The 14,550-nt window shown below is 45.7% G+C and overlaps 1 protein-coding gene across 1 annotated transcript in view; it reads right to left on the bottom strand.

Moving 5' to 3' along the window:
* The window catches only part of GAA (alpha glucosidase), a 446,470-nt gene that overhangs the window by 201,281 nt on the left and 230,639 nt on the right, over positions 1–14,550 (bottom strand). The window contains exons 13-14 of the mRNA XM_086931052.1: positions 3,396–3,529; positions 3,047–3,198 (exon numbers count right to left, since the gene is read on the bottom strand). Of these exons, the coding sequence (XP_086787178.1) occupies positions 3,047–3,198; positions 3,396–3,529 (286 nt within the window). The remainder of the gene's footprint in view (positions 1–3,046; positions 3,199–3,395; positions 3,530–14,550) is intronic.

A 14,550-nucleotide genomic window follows, 5' to 3' on the forward strand; every position in this document is an offset into this window, starting at 1 on the left:
GAGATTGAAGGGGGTGTCAGAGTGAAGGAAACCCCTGATGTAACCCTCGACATCTGGACTTTCCACCTACTTCAGTAGACCTCTACCCCCAGAGGGCCCATCCTCTACCTTCTCAGCGGAAGGCAAGTCTTCAGCTCTGAAGATGTTGAGAGTTTCCAATAAGGATTGTTGCTGCATCTTGTGGTAAGCCCATCGCCTTTCTCTCCGGTACCAGAGAGTCTTTTCATAGCAGAAGGCATACAGGAGTCAAAAGTAGTCACTTCATGGTCTCGCAAAAGACACACATGGTAGACAGCATGTTGATAACTCCAGGGCTGTTTGGAGTTACATCTAGGGAAGAATTGGAAGAGTCTAGGGGCCAGATGTAGGAGCCCAAATACCGGTCGGTAACAGCCGAATTCGACCGTTACCGACCGATATTTGGTGATTGGGATGTAGGGGCATCATTTTACAGATTCAGTAAATTTACCGAATCTGTAAATTTACCAATTCTGTAAAATACCGAATCGGTAATTTTACCGATTCGGTAAAATCCAGATGTAGGTGGGACTCTTCTGTGTCCCAAAGGCCTTTCAGATTCGGTATTTTACCACCCAATCCAATTGGGTGGTAAAATACCGAATCCTGGTGTGCATGCACATGTGTGCATGCACACCTGTGCAATGTGACACACAGACATGCCCTTAGGGCATGTCTGTGTGCCACATGGCACACAAGTCCGGAATTGGGGTGCTAGAGGGTGTGAAAGTGACACCCCCTGCACCCTTGCAGGATTCGGTATTTACCGATTCGGTAAATACCGAATCGGTATTGCCCATTGATTCCTATGGACTTCATGGCCCATAGGAATCAATGGGCAATACCGATTCGGTATTTACCAAATCGGTAAATACCGAATCCTACCGATTTGGTAATTCTCAATTTGGAATTACCTACATCTCCCCCCTTCATATTTACCGACTCTTAAATACCGAATCGGTAAAATTCGGTATTTAAGAGTCGGTAAATATGAATTACCTACATCTGGCCCTAGGTTCCATACCGTCGTCTAGGTGCATTCTCCAAAGGACGACCAACAAGACTCGAGGTTATTCAAGCATTGGAGGCACGCTGGGTTGAAGGCTAATGGTCGATGACCATGGAGTTCAAAGACCAGGTGTTTGGTGGAGAATTACTCAGTGATGCAGGAATGTTGTTGGCTTCACAGTGTTTGAAGGGTGAGTAACTGCCACATAGAAAACTAGTATGGGATACGTCGCTTCCGGTGCAACATACCCGAATATCCAAACCCAAAAACAGAAGAAAAGGAATCTGAGATGGGCTGGTGCATTGTGGACAGACAGTGGAGTTCCCCAAAGGTCTTGGGACTCAAATTTCTTCAATGAAAAACATGATGCAAACGTCCAACATTAGATAGCAGGAGTATGCAGATTACATGTATGTACAGGAACACAAGCTAAGAACATATATACATATAACTTCAAGGTCTAATATTTAAAACTCAGTATTATGGTGGAATACAGCCCGCACACACCTGCTATCAATAGAGCACACATCCAGTGTGGAAGCAGAGGGTACTCACCTGCCAAACACTATGTATTGGTGGACGCTGACAGGCATTGACATAGGGGTGTCAGAGACAGTGACTCTTCGATGCAACCCATTCCCAGAGTCTAAAGGGTGCTGTCTATAAGCTGCCATGTGAGGCCCAGTACACCTCAGAGCGCTTGCGTCTTGGGTGCAATAGCCACCTAGCCTGGCCCTCGTCTCAACTCTATTAGCAAATGAACCACTTTCGGAATGGGTTCTTGTTTGAGGGCAAGACCTCAAAGCTCTCCTCCTCCAGAGACACCTCCAAAAGTAACTCTCTTTTATCTGAAGGAAGATCTCCCACTACTGATAATTTCTACTTCTCATGTCCATGGAAGTGCCTTCCCAGTGTGTTCTTGCGGTTAGAGTGTTTGCCTTTTATTGCAGTATTATCCATGTACTTGTGTTTGGTACCCTCTTGCAACTTGCACTCACCACTTTGCCCCTGTAACACACGGTTTGCTTCCTCTCACATGTTTTTTACCTTTGATACTTGCACAAGTGCCACTTTTGCCTACGTAATCGTTTGTTCTTGTGCTTGAGTGTCTAACATATATTGCAGTATTATACCGCAAATTATACTCTATTTTCTCTTGTAGCCTGCACACTTGTCACTTTTTCCTCCTGTGCACTTTTTACTACCTCATGTATTTTTGGTAGCCCACATTTTTACTACCTCATGTATTTTGTTTGCTCACAAGTGTCACAATTACCTTGTCTACCTCATGTATTTCTGGTTTCTCACAATTTTTACTACCTCATGTATTTTTGTTTTCTCACAATTATCACTTTACCGTATGTAACGTAACGTATGCCTCTGCAATCTGTTGCTCGTGTAATGTTCTCAGTTTGTATCTTTTCTGTTCCTATTGTGAAGCGCTCTGACACCTTCGGGTAAAGTCCGCGCTATATAAAATTGCATTAATAAATAAATAAATAAAATTTTCTTTGCCCAGTGCCTGTTTCCCCCATACCTCTCCATGGGTGTTGGGTAGCATACTCCCCCACCGAAACCTCCTGCCACACTCCAGGGGTCTGTGGCATGAGACATCTGGTATACCAAGCATGTAAGCCTCTGGCTGTGCAGTCCCCCCATTCACACTCAGGAAAGATGAAAAGCAATTGACCAGTACACTCTTTTTTTGAGGACTACACATCATGCGCCAAGCCCACTGTGGAAGCATGGGCTCTGGGCATTATAGTAAATATAACTTTAAGAGTGGGTGGAGTGGAAAGCCTTATAGACATGCCCTTGCCAACCAAGTCCCCTCCGATTTTACATTTTTAGAGAAACATGATGCATTGAGCCGTAGCTTAAGCCATAGAATAAAGTGATGACGCACAGGTCATGTTGCACTGATGGTGGCAGCTCATGCTCTGATGCATAAAGGGACATCTTTTTCTGCACACAGTGGAATAATACCCGCTTTCTGGCAGAGATGAGATCTGCACTCACCTTAGTATTAATATCATTATGATTTCTCATGAACGGGTAGAAGGCACCAAGCTGTGTCCAGCGCACACACAGTTCCTCAGTAGTGTTCTTTGCAAATCCGCAGACATCCGCACCGACCAGTGGTACACCATACAGATTAAAGAGCATCACACCTGAAAAAGAGTAAAATAACCCTTAAAAACGCAGATATCAAAAAAGAAAGCAAATCCTCAACTGTGGAAAATGCACTGGCTGCCGTTGGAGGGTAAAGCTAACTACACCAAATTATAAAAAGCACACGAAAGGCAGCAGCCATCAACAGGGTGCTACATCTAATCTGTATCACTGGAGAATAGAATGGAGCCCTCACCTGGCACAGAATAGTAAAGATGCTGCCATGTGCTATAAATGTCCCCAGTCCAGTGGCCAGCATAATGTCCATGACTAGAGAAGGTGGATCTTGAGATGATAAAGGGACGTTTCTTCAGCACCTTAACCATTGTTCTGCAGAAATACAAAGAATTAAACCACAATACATTTTAGCAACATCCTACCAGTTCAACTATTCAGACTATCGGCAACATACAGGGATCAGTTTCAAGATGATGTGGCTTTCAGAAAAGCTCTTTGCGCAATAAAAGGAAAAGGGTATTATCAGTAACTACTGTTCTACAGCAACTTACTATACCCAAAACATGCATCACAACAAGATGTGTATGGAACATGTCAAATGTAAGACACTAGCCAACATGTTTTCCAACCGTATGAACCTCACTATGGGAAACAATGCACATATCTAATTTCTATCTTCGATATACTTGGAGATAGTCCTACTTCTCTTTCGATGTTAAATATGAGATCTTGGGTAGTCTTTCTTCAGTGTCTACGGACCTGTCTCAATCAAATAGCAGCATACTAACCTCCTTCATGATATCCAAATCCCAGGCCCGTGCCTTTTCTCGGAAACCCAGATATGGTACCCAAAACACTAGTAAGGCTCTCTTATGAGCAAGCTGCGCCTCTATGCTCCCAGGCTCACACCCTCTTCTTCCAGCCCCAGCTGGCTAACGCTGGCGAGGAAAATTGCCATTTACCTAGTGCTGTGCATTGTCATTGGAAATTTGACCAGCACCATAACCACAGAGCTAGTAGTCACTCCGTGCACTGGGCGCCATAAAATATGTAGTATGCACACAGCACCCTGTAAAGGCCTTTAAAAACCTGTGGCACAATCAACTGAGCAATCATATTGCAAACTCGTCAACACTGTTTCTTATGTCACCATTGGATGCATTACTGCCTGGAGTCTCGACCAAGGCAGAACAGCAGCCCGCATTCTCCTTGACCTGTCCGCAGCCTTCAACACCGTCTCTGATCACCAGACTCCACCGCATCAGCATCCAGGGCAACACAATTAACTGGATCTCTTCCTTCCTCTCAAGCCGAACCCAGAGGATCTACTTACCTCCCTTCTCCTCCACACCCAAAAACATCTTATGCAGCATACCCCAAGGATCCTCCCTCAGCCCCACCCTCTTCAACACCAACATGGCACCTCTGACAGACATCGCCCGCACCCACGGGCTCAACATCATCTCCTATGCTGACAACACCCAGCTCGTCCTATCCCTCACAGAAGACACCGGCTCCACAAGGGCCAGCTTTCCAAAAAAACCATGACAAACATCGCCGCATGGATGAAGACCAACTGCCTCAAGCTCAATTCGTATAAAACAGAGGTCATCGTCTTCATGGGACTACGCATGGTGGCCTGCTGCTCTCGGCCCCTCACACAACCCCACCAACCAATCATGCAACCTCTAAATCATCCTGGACTTCCACCTCACCATGAAGCAACAGATTAATGCCGTCTCCTCCCCCTGCTTCCTCACCCTCCACTTGCTCAGCAAGATCTTCCGATGGATCCCTGTCTCCTCCAGAAAGACAATCACCCAGGCCCTCATCGCCAGCTGAATTGACCATGGTAATACACTCAATGCCAGAAACACCAACAAACTGAACCTACTCCAGACCATTCAGAACTTGGCGGCATGACTCATTTTTTTTTTTTTAAGTATTTAATTGGTTTTCAACCCAAACAACATCCCCACATACACGGCCCAACATCAACAATGGAAAATTATGGGAAACAGTGCGTACAGACATTGTTCCCAGGTAGGCGTGTGCTTACATCAATACATCAGAATAAGCGCCTCAGCCTCCCCCTCATGTTCTAATACTAACACGGCAACCTGCATCCCAAACCCCAACCAATATTATGTGGAGCCCATCATGGAACTCCCGCCCATTTTAGGCCTCTTCCACCCCAATCCTGCCTAACCCCCACCACTGGTGTGCTCTACATACTTTATACCAGAATGTCCAGTCATCAGCAACATGTTAGGATGCGCCAATATCTCAATGCGTGTGGGCTGCTCCTCAATTCTCTCCATGCCTGAGCCCATCTCTACTCTCCAGTAACCACCCTAAGTCTGGCTATAATCAGTGTGCCTCAGCCTGTTCTTGAGGTATCCGTAAGGAGTCAGAGTCTGATTCCGGTAGTGTCAACAGTGCCACCAGAGCTTCCCATGCTTGTGCAGTTTCCATCTCCTTTTCATTATTCGCTCTTCTTGCCTGCTGGAGCCTAACCATACTCTCACTAGCCGCCCAGCTCATAAATTCCGTTTTCCATTGCTCTATACTAGGGCCCGTGTAGATTTCCATTTTCATGTTAGTTCACATTTGGCCAACAGTAACCCCAGGGCAATAAATGTACTTGTTACCTTGGTTCGCACTGTGTGAGGGTACCAGTGCAGTATGCATGTTCCCATATTAGGTTCTATCTGTCTATCCGTCTGAGGAAACAGAAATTTTATGTGGCCAGTGTGTCCCCCCCTCGCACCCTATCCACATACCTATGCTCCATGTATGTCCATGTTATCGTGTAATTCCTTTTCCGTGCCTGTCACAATAATGCCCCTGCATTTCCGTCTAATGTTAGCATGTCAGTTATTAGGCCTTCCATGAATGAAACGTTAATTCTGCACTGAGGCCTACGTTGCCAATGCATTTACATGGTACACGTTTAAATATCGAGAAGCACACGTTTTTGTGGCCCAGCCGAGCCAGGCCCTGAATTATGGCTCCGAGCCTTTTCTGTCTCTGAAAGCTGCAGTTTAGGTATGCATCCCTGACCTCTCCCTCACTTCCTGCTCAGCCGAGAGGTGCCCAGCCTGGCCTGCCTGCCAAGACGGTATTTTGCCTACAGTTATCTGCTCAGCCTCCGCAAAAAAAAAAACACCTTCCAGTCTAGTGAAAGAGGTAAACATATCCCGCCTGCAGAGCATAGGGCCTAGCCTTCCTGTCTCCATGCAAGTGATTTACTGAACCCGTTGCCATAGAAGGCCCATGGCCCCACGCAATGCACGAAGAAATATGTGCACACACTAGCATTTAGTGATGAACAGCCTTTTACTCGAGAGACCTTTATTTCAGACAATACATCTTCCAAACACAAGATATCAGATATGCTAAAGGTGCAGGTCGTTCTGACATCCCAGACTCCAGACTCCTCTACTAGTGCTAAAGTCAACCCCCAGCTCTCCCCAGTTACACGTCAATGTTACGTCATGACCAGTTGCGCGCACATGTAGGGTAAAGGTTTCTGCTGACCCTGCAGACCTCCTCTATGCATCCACCCACCTATGGCACACCAATGAATCATCGAGTGAACGCCTATGTGCACACCTTCTTACACGCCTTCTTTTACGCCCATGTGTTCTTATCTCTCTTTTTTACTTGCTCCGCCTGGAGTGTTCCGCCTACTCTACTCATTGCAATTGTATGGTTTTACTATATATAATGTGTGATGTTAATAAAACGTTAGATATCCCTTCCTGAACCTTAGTGGTGATGGAACCCGATTCTCAATGACTCGAGTCATTTGAATTAAAGCCCTTTTTGACTCAGATACCACGGACTCTGCCTCTCCTTTTTTATGAGCTATCCTTATTCTTTATTAATGTATAGAAACTATGTCCGGGTAATTTTATTTACCACATTAATCTGGCGCCCGAACAGGGACGAGTCCCCTTCCCCACGCGCCGGCGATGTAAGCGCAGCCCCCTGACCCCTTCTATAGCCGTGACGGACTCATTCTGTGCACATCCGCGGGTTTTCCTGCCAACTCCCTCAGGCCCACGGAGGAGACGGAGACTGCGACCTGGCATCCACACGAGGCGGTGAGGATTGCGGACTATCCCGGCCAGAGCCCAAGCCGAGAGAGCAAGGTCCGAGGTATCCCGAGGCCCACCTGTTCCGAGGCGCATGCGCAGCAAGACGCCGTAGCAGTCCAGTCCAGTATCGAGTTTCCGAGGCCTTCAGTTTTGCTTCCCGGTGAGTACCGTTGTTGGGAACGCATATAGACGGGTTCATTTATTTGAGCCCGGTCAAGACGGGTCTGGGTACACAGATTCGGTAGAGACGTGTCCATTTAGGTGGATGCGGTAAAGACGTGTCTCTTTATGAGACCGGTATGACTGTACTGTTCTAGCAGTGCATCCAGTAAACAAGGTTTATTTTAGGATTTCTAGGATTGTGTTATTCTATGTACTAGTTAGTATATGTTTCTAATGTTTTAATGTCGTGGTATGAATGATGGTTTACAGTCTATTGTGCTTATTGTGTTTTCGTTCAAGCTAGTTCAAACATGCCATTGTTTTCGAAATTACGTCAGATAGGAACCAGGAAGGGGATACTCGAAGAGGCAGTTCCCGTCCCGCCTAGGGACACTCCTGGGCATTTTATGTACCACAAGCATGGCCTAGATGCCATACTGTACTTAGATTTATGGGTAGATTACACGAAGGATCTGGAAGAGAAATATAGATGGCCTGTCTCAGGGACATGGGATGCTGACTGCATCATGAGAGTAGAGGAAGCACTGTGGAAAAAGAAAGCTAGACAATCCCAGAAAGATGCCATAGAGTTGTGGCGTAAAGAAGCACATAGAAGAACAGAGAAAGAAATCCAGAAAGCAGAAAGAAGTAGAGAAGCATCAGAAAAAGCCAAGGAAAAAGAGCTACAAGAAGAAGGTGAACGGGTTAAGGCAGAACAATTAGATAGACAAAGAAATGCCCTTATTAAAGGCATGTATCCCCTCCTCGCCGAGGGACTACCTAAAGTGACCCCGGAAGTACCTAGTAACTTGCCGCCACCATTGATCCCGACTAAACTCCGTAGTCATAAACAGACCGCAGCGGACATTTTTCTTTCCTCCTATCTAGACGACGCTGCTCCAGAATATGTAAATGAAAATTTACCTCCTCCTCCCAACCCTACTAATCCTCCTGCCACCCTCCCTACCAATCCGTTTCGCCCAGCACCCGTGGTACAAGATCAACCCGCATTACCAGCGACAGCGCTGGCAGTGAAAGCAGATTCAAGCCTAGGCGACTCAAGTCAAGGAGCATCGGGAGGGGGGCCCTCTAGAGATATACAGCACACCCCACCACCAATAAAACGAACACTACGAGATTTAGCACTACAACACACGCCAAAACCAATGACATTAGCAACCCTTAGACAGTCCCTCACCGATTGTATATATGATCCAGTACCAGGTGAAGGCACAATGCTCATATACTCAATACGATTAAGACGTGTTGCAGACTATTTGATTACTCTACCAGGCATGAAGGACCATTTAGACAGAATATACCACTTCATTAGAACGGGGGAGGGACCAGAAAGTATACACGAGGCCATGGCAAATAGAAAAGTGGAGCTTCAACGCATGCTCTTACAGTTTTTGGTTAATTGTTTGATCAGGGAACGAGACCAGCCAGATAAAGAAGTAACTAAAGGTATGACGAATTGGAGTGACAATATAGCTATGGGTAAGCATGATACACAGAATAGAGTAGAAAGCATGTAAAGGAAAATTCGTAAAGAAATACTTGAGATACACAAGAATGAACAGGCCGAGAAACAAGCTGAGGAAGAGGACGACGAAGTCTCAGAGGACGATGATGCAGTAACAGGGGAAATGAATAAAATGAATTATGTAGGTAGGGCAAGACCGTTTGATGGACCCATACGCCTAGAATACAATAAACGTTCTCTCTCTCCAATACCAGAGCGATATTCCCTCGAACACCTATTTCAAGCTACTGAACATGCACTGAAAAAACGAGTAGGGAGTAGCGAACTTAGTACTATGCATGAACAGGAACTAGCCCGGTCAGCAGTTCAATGGGCTGGAAATTCTAACATATATAAGGATGACGTAGTAGCCCAAACATTTTTGAGTCTTCCTCCGGAAGAACAGCGTTTAGCTGGTATTTACATGATTCAACATCTCATCACATTGTACGAGAGTCAACATTCTGATCCAGGACCCTTGTATAAATGGTTGGACGATTTACTCCTAGCACGATGGAGAGGCCTAGGCACCGAATTAATTAATGTTATTCTGGATCAACGACATAAGTACTTGACTTTTCTGATCCCGCACTCGGCTCCTGCCCCACACCAAGAAAGAAAGACCTTTTACATAGACAGACAGAATCCCCTACGAGAGGTTCATCCCGTTAGGACTGCAGGGGGTGCACTTCAACGAGTGTATGTTTACACACCCTTGACGAAAATGGAATTATTGGAAATGAAAAAATTACTGCCCTGTCACGATAAAGACCCAGCAGGGTTCCACCGGGAATTAAAAGACATGCTCCGCATGGGAGAGTATACATACGCTGATACCCTTAAATTATTGAAAGTACTGTTACCAGCAGGCATTTACGAAAAGCTTAGAGAAAAAGAGTGGGAGGTGGGAGAGAAAAAGATTAGCTGGACAGAATTAGAAGACAAAGATAAACTCCGAGCCCCTGGTATTGGTCTCGGGGACAAAGCTAAAGAGTTACCCGAGCTATTGATACAGGTTTTGCCGAGATTATTGACTACTAAAAAGGAAGATTGGGATGCTATTTCAGCCTGCAAACAGAAGCAAGATGAAGACACTAGTGATTTTTATTCTAGATTTGAAAAATGTTTTATTATTAACAGTGGCCTGAAGACAAGTAGTGAATCGTATCCACATCTTTTTGTGACCAAATTAGTAGAGAATTCTTTACCACAGATCAAAAATAGAGTACTAAAGGTTGAGAGTACCTGGCAAGCTAATAGCCCTTCCCAAATGTTACAAATGTTACAGTACCATCAGAACCGAATTAGAGAAGAACAGGAACACGAAAAGAGACGCATGAAAGATACAAAAATGAAAGTACTAGTTGCTCAATCAGTTCCAGCCGATGGCCAGAAAAAGGGCACGGCACCTGTCAAAGGGAACTGTAACTACTGTAAACAGCCAGGTCACTATATAAATGAATGTGCTGTCCTGAAACACAATATAGCTACAGGCAAGACGAAAGAAAGACCGCGTCCTCCTAGACAGGAACACATTCCGCAGAACACGCAAACCCCACAGAACGCGCAACAGACAGTAGCTGTACCCCAACCCATTGCTGCCACACAACATGTCACACAACAAATGTACCAGTATGCACAGTCAGACTACCCAGATTATCAACAGTATTCATGAAACAGCCTAGAGAGGGAGGTTGGCTTGCCCCTTATCGAGGTTCCTGTAGATCAAGAGGGTCCCTATGTACATAGTCATGTATTGGGGAAAGACAGAAAATTTCTGATTGACACAGGGGCGAGCAGAACTACCATCAGTCATGACGAGGTTCCAGGGGCACCCCTCTCAGGCTCACAGAATATTTCCCTGGGATTTTCAGGAAAGCCTATTGTTAACGAAGTGTCAAAGCCAGTTTCCCTAGAAGTTGGTCCATTGTCCCGTACTACAGACTTGTTGCTTACTAAATCATGTCCAGAAAACTTGCTTGGTATAAAAACACTGAAGGAACTAGGAGCAGTGATTTGTTGTTCTCCGGAAGGAGTGAGATTGTTTTTACGTGATTTTAAAGGACATTATGTATTGAGAGATTTTGACCCCAGACTCCAGAATGTACCACAGCATTTATGGGCACAAGGTCCGACTGATGTAGGTTACATGCACATTACACCATACCGTGTCACACTCAAGCAAGGAGTTGTACTGCCACGAATCCGACAATACAAATTGCCACCTGATGCTGTAGTTGCATTACTGAAAATTTTTGACAAACTCATTGCACAGGGAGTGGTTGTAGAAACTGACTCAAATATATGTAATTCTCCTATCATCCCGATTCTTAAACGAACTGACCCAAATGCACCACCGGTTTACAGATTAGTGATTGACCTCCGAGAACTGAACAAATGCATACTACCCCAGTACCCAGTGGTCCCAGACATTTCTTCACTATTGACTACCATTGATTCCGAAGCGACGTACTTTACTGTAATTGATCTCAAGAATGCCTTCTTTAGTGTCCCGATCCATCCGGAGAGCCAATACCTCTTCGGATTCTGTTTAAATGGCCGAAGCTTCAAATTTGCAAGGGCTCCTCAAGGGTTCACAGAAAGCCCTAGTATTTATAGTCAAGCATTGAAAAGACAACTAAACAGTATTCACATGCCTACTGACACTGCATTGCTCCAATACGTTGATGATCTTTTGATCACAGCACGGACAGAACGAGACTGCGAACATGCATCACTGACAGTCTTATACTTCCTGGCAGAAAAGGGGCACAAAGTGTCCCCTTCGAAGCTACAGTTCTGTGTCCAGCAAGTTGTGTACCTTGATCACTTGCTGTCCAAGAGGGGTAGACAGTTGACACCTGACCGTATTCAGTTAATTGCACATCCTCCACAGCCCAAGACACAAAAGGAAGTACGGGCCTTCATTGGCCTCACTTCTTACTGCAGACAATGGATTCCCCAGTACGCATATCTAGCCAAACCACTCATACAGTTGACAACACAGGAGGCAGCGACTTCGACTGTCCTCCCTTGGACTCAAGAACATACACTTGCATTTGATGAATTGAAAAAAGCTCTATGTCAAGCACCGGTTTTAGCGACACCATGTTACAGCAAACCTTTTACACTTTTTGTCACTTAACGCGATGGCACAGCATTATCTGTTCTCACACAAGATCAGGCAGGAAAGCACAAGCCTTGTGCTTACTTTTCTAGTACATTGGATCCAGTGGCCCAGGCTCTGCCTGCGTGCCTCAAATCATTTGTAGCAACGGCTCTAGCAATCAGACAGAGTGATTCCATAGTGTTAGGACATCCTCTGACAGTACAAGTACCACACTCGGTGGAAGTTCTCTTGAACAGGACACAGACACAGCACCTGACTATAGCAAGACTGACAGGATATGAACTGACATTGTTCCAACCACACATAGAGATCCGACGTTGCAATACTCTGAACCCTGCTACACTTTCACCCTCGAGCACAACAGACCCTGCACCACATGACTGTGTGGGTGTAGCTAACACAGTGACGAAGCCAAGACAAGACTTGACAGACATTGCATTACCCGACCCAGACCTGACACTTTATGTGGATGGTTCATGTATGAGAACAAGCACAGGAGAGTTAGTGGCCGCATATGCAGTGACCACTGATACTGAAGTCATAGAAACACAACGAATTGACACCCTGTCTGCTCAAGCAGCAGAGCTCGTCGCTCTGACCCAAGCCTGTATACGAGCCAAGAACCTGAAAGTAAACATATACACAGATTCACAGTACGCATTCGGAGTCGTTCACGATTTCGGTGTCCTCTGGCAAGAGAGAGGTTTTCTGACCTCTCATGGGGCCAAGATACAGCATGGTCCCCTCATTCAAGCTCTGTTAGATGCAATACACTTGCCTACAGCCATAGCCGTCATGAAGTGCAAAGCACATACTAAAGTCACTGACACTATTTCCCAGGGTAACGACCTGGCAGATCGAACAGCTAAACTTACAGCACAGACTCAAACAGATATTCCAACTGACACGACGAAGACTGAAGTACCATCACTGACAAATTGCATGACAGTCAGGGATCCATCACAAGATGTACTCGACATACAGACACATGCCACTCCAGACGAAATCAAGAAATGGACTGAACAAGGAGGGGTCCAGACAGATCAGGGATGGATGACAAAAGGCAAGGCCACGTGGTTCCTCCCTGACTCCATGGTTCAAGTTATCATAAATACCGCACATAGTCCAGCACATTTAGGAGAGAAAGCCATGTTAGACAGTATACAGAACATCTGGTTCAACAAGCATTTACGTGCAGCAGCGAAACAGAAAGTGCGTACCTGCATGATCTGTTGTCAGTTCAATCCAGGCAAAGGCATTCCCGTGGAACAAGGTGGATTTCATCCTCCTGATCACCCTTTTGAAGTCCTCCAGATGGATTATATTCAGATGGATAGATGTCGAGGATTCAAGTATGTCCTCGTAGTTGTATGTGCACTATCTAGATGGACAGAAGCGTACCCAGTCCCAGATTACACTGCTGTGACCACTGCCAAGCAGTTGGTCCGTGAATTCTTCCCGCGATACGGCTTGCCCCGTGTCGTGTATTCAGATAATGGACAGCCATTCTCTTCCGAATTGATGAAACAAGTATCTCTCCTGTTAGGGTACCAGTGGAAATTCCATTGCGTACGACACCCAGAGGCAGCTGGTCTCGTAGAGAGACACAATCAGACTCTCAAAACAAGGTTAGCGAAGGTCTGTGCAGAAAAAGGTGTGGATTGGATGGTAGCCTTGCCGGTTGCCCTCTTTTACATGCGTATGGTAGCTCATTCCAGAACTGGACTATCCCCGTATGAGGTGGTTTTTGGTAGACCGCCGAATATGTGGGGTACGCCTATGCCACGTAAAATAACCGATGTTGACAGTACAATGCTGACAGATTACCTGGCTTCCTTGATGTCTGCACTCCTTTCTTGTCATTCACAGGTTGCAGCTGCCTTCCCGGACAACACCCAGGTGAAGACACACGCAATTGTTCCAGGAGACCTGGTGTGTGTCCGTAATTTCGACCGTTCAAGCCCTCTGGAGCCCCGCTGGCGCGTGCCCAAATTGGTCTTGTTGACGACGAGGACTGCCGTCAAGGTCGAGGGACGAAAAGGATGGCTCCACGCCCATCATGTGAAGCGTTTCCATGGACTTGGTTCAGTAAAGGACTCTGAGAACTGCCCCGAGAACATTGACATTAAACTCCCTTTGCTAGAAAAGACTCCGCAACAGGAATATAGACAGAAGCTACGGTCTAGTAAGTCAGACAGCGTTTAATTGTTTAAGTCCCCCTCGGGTGAAGCGGTTAGACAGGTTCCTGACATGTATAAGATCGTAGACCCAAATAGTCAGAGAGATAGGCAGAAGAAAACGAGAGAAAAATACTGCAAAAACTTACGCAGTAGATGCATAGTAACTCTGATCATTATGTTGTTTCTTAGTATATCGATTATATGTATAAGCTTGACGCTACATGTTTTCTTTCCTCCTCTTGGTTCACATGCACATTCTTCCTTCGACGACACTGTAGAGCACACATTCAGTG

Source organism: Lissotriton vulgaris, chromosome 7, assembly GCF_964263255.1.
Source record: "Lissotriton vulgaris chromosome 7, aLisVul1.2, whole genome shotgun sequence".
Lineage (NCBI taxonomy): Eukaryota > Metazoa > Chordata > Amphibia > Caudata > Salamandridae > Lissotriton > Lissotriton vulgaris.